This window comes from Engraulis encrasicolus, chromosome 15 (genome assembly GCF_034702125.1).
Source record: "Engraulis encrasicolus isolate BLACKSEA-1 chromosome 15, IST_EnEncr_1.0, whole genome shotgun sequence".
Taxonomy (NCBI): domain Eukaryota; kingdom Metazoa; phylum Chordata; class Actinopteri; order Clupeiformes; family Engraulidae; genus Engraulis; species Engraulis encrasicolus.
Window position 1 is genome coordinate 52,704,830 of NC_085871.1, and position 12,500 is coordinate 52,717,329.

Consider the following 12,500-nt stretch of genomic DNA (forward strand, 5'->3'; position numbering starts at 1 on the left):
CATCTAAGGGCCGCATCTGGCCTCAGGGCCTCTATTTGAATAGCCCTGCTGTAGTGCATGTCTTCTCCTTGGAGTAGGCCTGTCTGGGCACATATCGCCACCAGGGGGCGCGTTGGACCACGGCACGGCAAGCGTTCCGGAGTGTTGGGGGGATTTGGGTGCTACACGATATAGCCAACCAGGTGCTTCAACTGAAGGGTTTTTTTTTTAATAAAGTGGTAAGTACTAAATGCAGACATGGACGTGACAGCTCAAACGATCTCGGATGTATTCTGGAAATGGACAGTGACCTGACTTTTGATTTGGCGCACACACGGCTGCTGCACCTGGTCTCTGGGGTGAGATGGTTTCAGGCATCGCAGGCCTCATAGATGTGTATAGGCCTATTCACAACTAAACCAGATACTCTAGTAGGCCTCATAGATGTATATGGGCCTATTCACAACTACACCAGAGATATAGGCATCGCAGGCCTCATAGATGTATATGGGCCTATTCACAACTACACCAGAGATTCTAGTAGTATTGTCCAGTCTCTCTGACTAAACCCTAAAAAACACCTTCAGCATCCCACAGCTAACGACCTCCCAACAGCAATCACATTTCACCTATAAATGTGAGTAGATGAACATCAGTCAAGCCATTTACTGTAGATATCAGTGGCATTTAAACTGTGAGTTGACTTCTGAACAGTCATTTCCAATAAGGAAATCCAAAAGTCAAAAATGGTGAATGCACCATTCTGCAACGAAACACGTCAGCACTTCTATTTCTACTTGCTAGACCGCGTTGGCAGCACTCCTAATTTCTACTTGCTATGCAAGACCTCTGGGATTGGCCACAGTACACCATGGGGTGGCACGTCCTGACCTATACCTGTCACCTCGACTCTCCTCTAGCTCCCCCGTGTGGTGATTTGTTTAAAAATTAATTGTTCTGCAAGGCAAGGCAAGGCAAGGCAAGTTTATTTGTATAGCGCATTTCATACACAGGTGCAACTCAATGTGCTTCACAAGATTAACAAAAGGAAAAAAAAGAAAGGAAACATGGAAGAAAGAAGGAATTATATTAGAGTCAAAGAACATTTAAAACATTGAAATAAAACATAAGGTAAAATGATAGTAATAATAAAATAATAATAATAAAAATTTAAAAACCATCAAACTGCATCAGTAAAGGCCTAGGACGGCATAGAGTCATAAACCTGGAAAATCCTACGCTGCGTTGCCCGGCCGCTCCTACCTGAAAGATGATCTTGGTGTGTGAACCGGGCTGAGTTGGGAGCAAAAACTTCTCGGGCATTTTAGGCTCAGACCGAGCCTCACAAAAGTGCACCCTCTATACTACAGAATATGGATTAATTGGCTGCCCATGTAAATTCTTGTCAATTTTTAAAAAACTATCTCATTAAAATATGAATATATATCATACGTGCCAGAAAGAGGGCAGTCGTGGCCTAGTGGTTAGAGAGTTGGTCTTTCAATCTAGGGGTTGCAGGTTCAAATCCCCCCTGACCTCTCCCTACATCTCCATCCATGACTGAAGTTCCCTTGAGCAAGGCACCTAACCCCACATTGCTCCAGGGCCTGTAACCAATACCCTGAAAAGTAATAAATGTAAGTTGCTTTGAATAAATGAAAGCGTCAGCTGAGTGCAATGTAATGTAATGTGAAAGAGGGATGCAGTGGTGCATGGCCTCCCCACTTTTGGATTCCTCAATAATGAGGCTCCCAACATGTTACTGCTGACAAATGAGTGGAGTGCAGCAGCAACACTGTTAAGAAGTATTCTTCAAAGGGACACTGTGTGAGATTTTTAGTTGCTTATTTCCAGAATTCATGCTGCCCATTCACTAATGTTACCTTTTTCATGAATACTCACCACCACAGTCAAATTCTAAGTATTCATTATAAATGGAAAAAGGTTCTTACATGAAAAGGGGGATCTTCTCCATGGTCCGCCATTTTGAATTTCCAAAAATAGTCATTTTTAGCTGCAAAAATGACTGTACTTGGATCATAATAGCAAATATTTGTTTACTATGTAGTAGACTTTCATGGAAAGATCAAATTTGGCAATAGGCAGCCCAGTTTCAATGAGCAGCATAGTTGCAGTACCTTTTTTGACCATTTCCTGCACAGTGTCCCTTTAAAGAATCCAGTAAAAAGGCACCACCACTGTTAAACTCGTCATGGCGCCCTTGATACAGGCCTAGATGTAATACATCCACCAGCTCCTGCCCTGAGGACTGACTGTCAGGCCCGCCGGGAAAACGCACTGCCAGCTCAGGCGGCCTGGGTGCAGGGTTGCCAGATGAGGTTGATGATTTCCAGCCCAAAAAATGCTCAAAACCCGCCTAGAAGCACTAAATCCCGCCCAATTCTATTGATTTCCATGGCAAAAATTGGGCGGGGTTTTTCTGCTAAATGCCATTTTTACTCACACACGGCCATCCTAAACAGCCCAATTGGGCAGGAAACAGCCCAATCTGGCAACACTGCCTGGGTGTCAAGCAGACGCGCAGAGCCAGGGGGCAGAAGAACACAGCCCCACAGTAAATTCTGCAGTGCTCATTTAACACTCAGAGAGTTGATTTGACATCATTTGGACTTAAATGAACTCTCTAAGTGTTGAATTAACACCGCAACATTTACTGTGTGGACATGATGAACGAGTGCAGGGGTCGAGGCCCCCGATATAATTTTAATGTTATTCAGCTTCACATGAAATATGACATATTTTGTAAAAGAATCATAGAAAATACATTTGCAATACAATTAAGTTATACTCAGGAGACTTACAGAAAGTGGTGTTTGTTTAAAGTGAAAGCCCATTGGGAAACTCCAACTCCCATTGTCATTGTGACACAGCACTCCACAGCACACAAGTGAACACTGCACACTGCACACAACAAAATTGCATTTATGCCTCACCCGTGCAAGGGGGCAGCCCTCAGTGGCGCCCCATGGGGAGCAGTGCGGTGGGACGGTACCATGCTCAGGGTACCTCAGTCATGGAGGAGGATGGGGGAGAGCACTGGTTGATTACTCCCCCCACCAACCTGGCGGGTCGGGAGTCGAACCGGCAACCTCTGGGATGCAAGTCTGACGCCCTAACCGCTCACCCATGACTGCCCATTGTGGTTTAAATGTGGCTGCCTTCAATATAGGCCAAAAAGTGAAGGGGAAAATCCTGGTTTGTGTTCATAGTACGGCCCTCGGAGGACTTTTTAGGGCCCTCGGATGAATTTGAAGTGGCCCTTCGAATGAGAAAGGTTCCCCACCCCTGGACTAGTGTATCACTCCGCAAAAACACTAGCCAGGCGGTGCCCTCCTAGTCAACGAGATTTGAAAGTCGATGATAATCAGGCTACCAAAACACGCCACAAGAAGGGCATGCATGAGATTGCTGCTCATGAATGCTAGGGGTTTTTTTACAAACCGTATGGCAGGGCTATTCAAATGGAGGCCCGAGGGCCACATGCGGCCCAGATGCAGTCCACATGCGGCCCAGACTTGCCCCCCAACTGAAGCAGTATACATTTCAGTTTTGTTACTGCAGTACAACACATTATTTGCTTGTGAATCTTCTGCTTGTCTTATGCATTCACATTCAATGTGGTTAAGTTTTAGGTTAGAGGAACATGTTTAAAATTTGTTTGTGGACTACTGATTTGTCATTTCAGTGGTCGTGATCATATTCAAGACGTTTAGTGCCAGTTTATCGTTAATGTTTTGCCCCGTCATCCCAATTTAACATGACACATGCAGTTTCAATCCGACACACAGTTGATCTGAAAGACAAGTCTAGCGCTACACTGGCACGCGGGGCCAGGGGGAGGTGCGCCGCGCACGTACACAGGCCTACACCCCGTCCAACTGCGGACAGCTGTACGGAACACGTTGGTGTTTCCCAAGGACGCGATCAGCAGGCTATATGTTAATGTTTGATTGCACATAATTGCATGAAAACATTTTCCCCCAAAAAAACCGGGGAGTTAGGCAGTTTACCGCATCTGAATGCTGTTTTCTTGTGTGTCTGTGCCAATAAATGTGCATTAAGTTTCCATTATCAGCATTATAACACATGGTGTGTCCACATACATACTTCCTGAAAAGCATTAAAGAAGAGGGTGTACCTGAACAAAGTCAAATCATTACAATGATTGTAAACAGACAGATCGTGACTCGCGAGGCTGCCAACAGCTGCAATCGGATCCAGATGTGCTGCTGGTCACCGTTTCACAACAAGTCTCGCGGCCTCCTCCTCCTCCTCCTCCTCCGCGCTCGCTACCCTACCCATCGCGTGACAGGCACACGGGCCGAATTTTAGTTCAGGGGGTGTGGTGTCACGTGGGGTGCGCTTAAATTGCCGAACTCAACGGAGAACTTTAGCAAACAATCGCAGATAAACACACGGACCAGACCGGACCAGGGGCACTTCACCAAATCACTTTCTCTCCTGCACCTGCACCTGCACCGCAGTCCGAGCACCCCGAGGATGGATGCCATTTACAAGAGGATCAACGGAGACTACGGAAAGGCCGGCGATAACGGGATCAAGGTAAAACACACACCAAATATCATATTAGCCTACAATATATATTAGCCAATATGTCATTGGACATAGCCTACTACAGAGCATTTAATAAAGATAATGGACATAGTCTTATGATAGGGTGATAATGGAATAAAGATAGGAAAGATTACATTTGGTGATTATAAAATAGGACTTAAAGTGACAGAAAAATGTAGCCTATTGGTTAATGCTTTTGAAATAATCTTGTTATTATAGATAGGCCTATGTATGACTATCAGTGTTATTATACTTCTTTTATAATAGCCTGCATACTTTGTCATAATATGTCAACGAATTGTTATTGCATTTAAGATGTTTACTAATGAATAGCCCAAGTGTTCCATGCAACAATTTTATTTAGGGCAAAACACAACTGAATTTTCTCACAGTAAATGCTGTGGTGTTAAGTCAACACTTAGAGAGTTCATTTAAGTCCAATTGATGTCAAAGCAACTCTCCAAGTGTTAAATGAACACTGCAGAATTTACTGTGAACACTGACAACATTCTATTGTCAACACATGACAACAGTGCGACAACAGTGCATAGGCTACAATCCATACCACATGCAATCCAGTTATTTGGTTGCCTGGTTAACACCAGACCTAATCACAAGTGAGATTAGGTCTGGGGAGTTGCCTATTGTAAATTCCGTAGGGGGCAGAATACTTGGCTATTATGACACACTGCCTTGCTCTCTGATTGGGCAGAGAAACTGTTAAGGTCGGAATGCTTGGCCACTATGACACAGGGACCATGATCTTGGCCGTTATGAGTCATCCTCACCAGACTGTCTTTCAGATCGAAACGATTGTGTAGAACTAAAGGCAGTATGGGAGTTCCCAGGCTAGTTATTTAAAGTTTGAATTTAAAATGCGTTATAAGACTTCGATTGGAGTATAGATGATGAGAGTAGAGTGACATTACCTCAGCTTTATAAGACTTGGAGTGCAGTAGAGGCTATGATGAGAGTAGAGTGACATTACCTCAGCTTTATAAGACTTGGAGTGCAGTAGAGGCTATGATGAGAGTAGAGTGACATTACCTCAGCTTTATAAGACTTGGAGTGCAGTAGAGGCTATGATGAGAGTAGAGTGACATTACCTCAGCTTTATAAGACTTGGAGTGCAGTATAGTATAGATGAGAGTAGAGTGACATTACCTCAGCTTTATAAGACTTGGAGTGCAGTATAGTATAGATGAGAGTACAGTGACATTACCTCAGCTGTATAAGACTTGGAGTGCAGTATAGTATAGATGAGAGTACAGTGACATTACCTCAGCTGTATAAGACTTGGAGTGCAGTATAGTATAGATGAGAGTAGAGTGACATTACGTCAGGTGCCCTGCCTTCACACCCCTGCACAGAATTCACAACATTCGGCAGAAACCGTGTGTGTGTGTGTGTGTGTGTGTGTGTGTGTGTGTGTGTGTGTGTGTGTGTGTGAGTGCGCGCACATGCGTGCATATATGTGTGTGTGCACACATGCGTGCATACGTGTGTGTGTGTGTGTGTGTGTGTGTGTGTGTGTGTGTGTGTGTGTGTGTGTGTGTGTGTGTGTGTGTGTGTGTGTGTGTGTGTGTGTGTGTTTCAGAGTCCTCTGTGGTCACGGGCATGTAAGATGTGTAAGGTTTGAGACAGAGGTGTGACCAAGTCACTAATGTGCAAGTCACAAGTAAGTCTCGAGTCTTTCCACTCAAGTCCGAGTCAAGTCACAAGTCAAGACACATCTGACCAAGTCAAGTCCAAGTCCAAGTCGTACCCCAGCCAAGTCAAGTCCAAGTCCAAGTCTCATTTTTTTTCAAGTCCTTAACAAGTCACAAAGGGATTTTCTATTTGCAATCACAATTTCGATCATAAATTCATTAGTATAATAATGAGACCTGAGAAAAAGATGACAATTACTAAAACAGTTGCTGAGAAATCAGTCTAAACCAAACTACTGCTTGTGCTGTGTATGTAAAATGACATTTAATTTCATATTTTTTTTCACATAAAAATACATTTCATGTGAATTTGTACTTAAACAAAGGAGCAACCATATGCCAAATATTTACTGTCCAGTGGGCAAATAGTCCTGTTTGCAAGAATGTGTGCGTATGTGTGTGTGTCCGTTCCATCATCTGAACCTATTCCACTACTCCACCCTGGTCTTGGTGGTGGGCCGGTCATATCTAGTCAAGGTTGTAAGTTATACAGACTCTAGCATCATAACGCTAAGGACAGGACTATGGTTAACTTTTTCACTAGCAGCACAGGCAGGGCCGCTGACAGCTTTGGCTGGAAGGTTTTGTCAAGACATTAGGGGGGCATATTACACTTCCGACCTGAAAACGCGGATTCACACTTTCAGCATACTATGTTTGAATTTACCCACAAAGGCCAAGGGTGAAAGTAGTAGCCTATTCATGTCTTACAGGTGCTACCCACCCTCCCCCCTCTCTTTACTGTAGTGTAACACTCGACTAATGTAAACATTTTGGTTTGGCTTTAAAAGACGCCATTTTCCCTAAGGTACCATATTAAGCTCACCATTCTCATCAAGATATGACATACAGCAGGGGTAATCAATTTCTTTTTTTTTAATTGAGCCCAGTGTGTGTGTGTGTGTGTGTGTGTGTGTGTGTGTGTGTGTGTGTGTGTGTGTGTGTGTGTGTGTGTGTGTGTGTGTGTGTGTGTGTGTGTGTGTGTGTGTGTGCGTATGGGGCTGGGGCTACACATGTGAGACAGGATGATGAGTTAACAGCACAGCTCAGCAGGCAGCCCTGTGTCAGCTGGTCCATGATGTTCACTTCATCCCATTATCTGTGAACCAAAAGCTGAGCATTGACAGTGTCATAACTGTGAACCCACCAATGAGCACATGCATGGTGCAGCACTAGGCTATCTGCTGTAGGCTACGTGCCAACAGTATGTAGCCTAGTAGACACTTGTCCATATGGGTTAAGAAATGAGGACAAAGTAGGCCTAGTTAGTTGGATTAAATTCCTGGTAAAGTAATGATGAATTTCCTGAATTTCCCCCTGGGGATCAATAAAGTTACTCTACTACTCTACTCTACTCTACTATTGTTGAAGCTGATATCGGCATTGTCGCTTTCCCCCTCACATTCTCGCCGCAATGGCCCATCACCAACCATTTTTACTGCGTCACAGTCCAAGTTAACTAGAACTTTGTTTGCACAGTCATTAATCCACGTCTTGTTAATTATATTAGGCTACTAGACTATTCGCCAGCACGCTGTCAATTAAACATGGCGTTAGCGCTGCAGAATGCCAGTTATGGCAACGAGGCAACCTTGTTCTGCGCTTCTACAGTGTAGGAAGAAGGAAGGTGTGTAATGCCCTATCCAACATTTCGCTCTCATTTTTCCGAACGAATATGCGCCTCGCGCCATGCTCTCGTCTCCCTGTTCTCCCCAATCGCCCTCTCCTCCCCCACAAAGGCACTTGTATGCTGTTCATGCCTCTTCAAAAAGATTAAGTTCACCGTCCAGGTCATAGATTGTAGCCAAACAAAGTTATGCTTCTATGTTTCCTATTTTTTGTTAATTTGGAAAACAGGGTTACATCCCAGTTCTCCAGTGCTGGCGTCGTGTAGCTCTAACGTGTCATTTCCAAGCAGCGGTAATTGCGACTCCAAACTCCCCCAAAATACCAAACAAAGCATGTAGTTCGAACTGTGAGAAACATAAGATAAAGCGGTGTCGACACCACGAGATACAAGGTTCGCGCGCGCAAGGATTGGACTGGGAGCAGCACGCGAGAGGGAACATGCTTTTTATCCACGGGAGCCGACCCATGCCCATGTCTTGCGCTGTTCAGCAGTAGCTTGCAACCTCTACCTCGCATTACATTTAAACTTCACGATAGGCTGCATTAAAGATTGCGTTTGAACTGATGTGGCTGACATGATAGTGTGTCAAGGCTGAGTTTTAAAACTTTCAAGGAACGGGTATGGCATTATCTTACCATTTGACACATGGGACACTGCTACTCTGCTTTCAGCTGGCTGAGGCGGTATTCCAGGAATCAAAAATAGCCCTGATGTCCTTAGAAATGTTTCGATTCAAGTCATCGAACAACAAGCAGTGAGGTTCGGGGCGCATAGCTTGTTTATAGCCCTCAAGCGCAAGCTTCGCGGGAAGCAGTGTTGCTTACGCTTTGTTTCTTCAAAGTTTTTCCAATAGCCATGAAGTATTCCTCATCTCGCGCCTTTACCAATTATTTGACAATTTTGGTCGTTTGTCTTGTCTCTTTGCAAGACTGTCATGAATAGGCTATAGGCTAAATTATTTCCCTTTGGAACCATTCACCCAGCATCTAAAGTAGGCAACCGGTGGAGCTCTTTTGATGGATGCAAGACCAAGTGTTCTCTGCTCGCCTATTTTCGATTGCATGCTGGAAGACTAAGACGTGTCTTTTTGTATTGATTCTAATCAGGGCTCTAAATTAACTTTTCCCACCACCAGCCAATTTGGCTAGTAGATATTTTTTCTTACTAGCCAAATGGAAGGTCAACTAGCCATTTTTTTCTCACCAAAATAAACCATGCGTTAATTATGTTGCTTTTAATTATTTTATTAAACTAGGCTATGTCCTCAACACAGATAAACAATATAAATATTATACTCAATATAATTCAGTCTATTCTAAAATTATTTAGTAATTATATTTTTATTACCTGCATTTCATTATTTTTCATTCCATTTCCATATACTGCACAGACAGCCAAACACTAGCCTATTACCTCACACACCATCACCCAAACCTCACATAAAGTATAGGCCTACAACTCACACAAACACAGCATGCCTTCAACACTAATGTCACACACATACCAGACTTTCTACATAGGCCTACACTAGCCAAACACACAAACAACCAAACACTGCAAAACCTCATATCCCCTACACAGCATCACTTCACACACAGTGTGCCAAATAAAATGGACAATGCACAGAAGACAGATGAAGGGAGGAGAAGGAGACGGAGAGGAGAAGGACAGGAGACACCCGCGCGCGCGCACGCACACACACACACCTACACAGTGCGTGAATGATGTCTGCATTGTGTGTTTATGCTGCTGCTGCGTGACACCCTCAAGTTCCTACAGGTCAAATGAATATTAGCTTTACTTAGCGCTTGGAATGACAATTACCGTTACGCTATGTCAACTAGATATCCAATAACACCACGGAGACCATGCTTACTTTGTGACTTTCGTCGCTAGTTTTTGTTATCTTTTTTTCCACTTACTCGTATATCCATGTCAAACTCGTGCAGGGTCTTTGCGATGGCGTGGGCGTTACTAGGAAACGACAACTCCATCGTTTGTAGTTGCGAGGACCTCGCAAATATCAGACGGCTTCTGACGGACAGCTGTTTTGACAGACAGCTGTGCTGTCCCTCCACTCACTCACGCCGTTTTCGCTCCACCAATATACTCTATTTCACCGTCACAACAGTTACGCTGCTATTACTTGCATTCATCGACACATAACCGTGCTTTAACCACTGCCACATTATTTTTCATCTGACCAAAACCTACAAAATCAAAGTAATCCGCGCTAGTCCGCTCATTGAACATATTTTATCAACACTAGTTTCAGCGCGCGGGTATCAAACACGCAGCCAATGGATGTGAGGCTGCCTTATTGTGATTAACGGTCAGCCAATGGGTGTGGGCTACATCATGACGGTAGGACTAATGTCCATGGGTAATGTAGGCGACGTTTTAACGTTCATCAGACGGCAGCTACAGATCTGTGCGGGCAGCTGTTTAACGTTCAGTCGGCCGCGCGCTACCGGCCAATTTGGCTAGTGGATGATTTTTTCTACCAGCCAAAATGATTTTTCACCCGCATTTGGCGTGTTGGCGTGCGTTAATTTAGAGGCCTGATTCTAATACTCAACCGATGGTGGCTGGTCAATGCAAAGAATGTTACCGAGAGGTTACTCTTTCTAGACTGAGAAGCGCGAGCTTAACATGCATTTTCAGCGCGTGGAGTTGTGGTAGTGAAATAGCCCTGGGATATCAAGCCATAGCCTACGGACACATCCTGGGTTGGGGGAAACTTAAAAGCAGGCTATATTCGTAACGTTTACCTCGCCACATTTCCATCATAACGTGGTTTTGTCCGCGATGGTGGAAATTATTCACAAGGCTGCCCTTCACTTGGAAGTGACTGACTCGCAAGCATAGTGTGTGGGAGCGGAACGCCTTCGGGGGCTGAAGGCAAGCGCATTCATAAAGGACAGGGAAAGCAAAACGGATAGGCGTACTCTTTTATAAAACAACAATAGATTAAGTCCTGTGGTTCGGTTATGTCAGCAGTATGTGCTTTTTTATTTCAACTGCTTAAATAGCCTAATGTTCAACAATCAATGTCCATCACCATTTAGCTAAAATATTTAGACAGCTTGGTTCTCACTGAATTTCTGTCGTAAGCGAGGGGCGAGATAGCGAGAGCTTCACGCGTGTAGCCTACAGACGCGTGTTGCACATCACAGCGCCCCACCACACACACTTCCTACATACAGTAGGCCTATATAGAAAATATTTGTTGATCACAGTGCAAACTTCCATAGCCTACCCTATTAAGAATGCAAAATGAGTTGGGGCTGAGAGGGAGATAAATTAACTTCCGCGATGGTTTAAAATGTAGGCGATGTTTGTTCTGGAGACTCTCAAATGGTGTTTCACTGTTGCTGCTGGTCGCCACGTCCGGCCGCATCTTGCCCCAATGGCATAGCACCGCTTAGGACAATGACGTGATGCTGTTGCATTCTGAAAACAAGGGTTGGACTTGGACTTTTTTTTAGACCCAACATGGCAAGTCACGCCAAGTCATTGAAAGTTACAACTGTCAAGTCCAAGTCGAGTCCCGAGTCAAAGGCGTGCAAGTCGAGTCGAGTCGCAAGTCCTTTCTGATCTTGAAATTTCAAGTCGCAAGTCTTCACACCGCTGACTCGAGTCAGACTCGAGTCCAAGTCACTGGACTCGAGTCCACATGTCTGGTTTGAGATAGTGAGAGACGGGAGGCAGGAGACGTGTGTGTGTGTGTGTGTGTGTGTGTGTGTGTGTGTGTGTGTGTGTGTGTGTGTGTCTGTGTGTGTCTGTGTGTGTTTCAGAGTCCTATGGGTCATGTAAGATGTGTGAGGTTTGTTGTTTGTATTTGTAGTGTATGTTGTGCATTTGTTGTGGCTGCCGGAGCGTTTGCTTTGCTCTCATGAGGGGCAGTATGAGGGGCAGTATGCCGGGCGATGACTGAAGGAGGACAGAGGTCTGTAGGGGGGGGTGGGGGGGGTGGGGTGGGGGGGGGCGCCGCTCTGCTGTAATGTAGAGTAGAGTAGAGTTGAGTAGTAACTTCATTGATTAACTAAACCCTAAAACATCATTTCCAATAACAATATGCCGGTCGATGACTGAAGGAGGACAGAGGTCTGCAGAGGGGGGGAGGGGGGGGGGGGGCGCTCTGCTGGAATGTAGAGTAGAGAGTTGAGTAACTTTATTGATTTTAATTAACTAAACCCTCAAACATCATTTCCAATAACAATGGAATATGCCGGTCGATGACTGAAGGAGGACAGAGGTCTGCAGAGAGGGGGGGGGGGGGGCGCTCTGCTGGAATAGAGTAGAGTAGAGTAGAGTTGAGTAACTTTATTGATTAACTAAACCTTAAAACATCTTCAGCATCTCACAACTAACGACCTCCCAACAACAATCACATTCCACCTACAGTACAAATGTGAGTAGGCCTAGATGAACATGAGTCAAGTCGTTTAGATATCAGTTTGCATTTAAACCGTGAGTTGACTTCTGAACAGTCATTTCCAATAACAATATGCCGGTCGATGACGGAAAGGGTACAGAGGTCTGCAGAGAGGGGGGCGCTCGGCTCTGCTGGAATGTAGAGTAGA

General features: G+C 44.7%; 1 protein-coding gene across 3 annotated transcripts in view; it reads left to right on the forward strand.

Moving 5' to 3' along the window:
* Positions 1–4,379: 4,379 nt before the first annotated feature.
* Positions 4,380–12,500, forward strand: part of pah (phenylalanine hydroxylase) — a 62,479-nt gene continuing 54,358 nt past the window's right edge. For all 3 annotated transcript variants that reach the window (XM_063217626.1, XM_063217624.1, XM_063217625.1), the window contains exon 1: positions 4,380–4,563. In XM_063217626.1, coding sequence (XP_063073696.1) covers positions 4,501–4,563 — 63 coding nt within the window. In that variant the 5' untranslated portion in view covers positions 4,380–4,500. The remainder of the gene's footprint in view (positions 4,564–12,500) is intronic.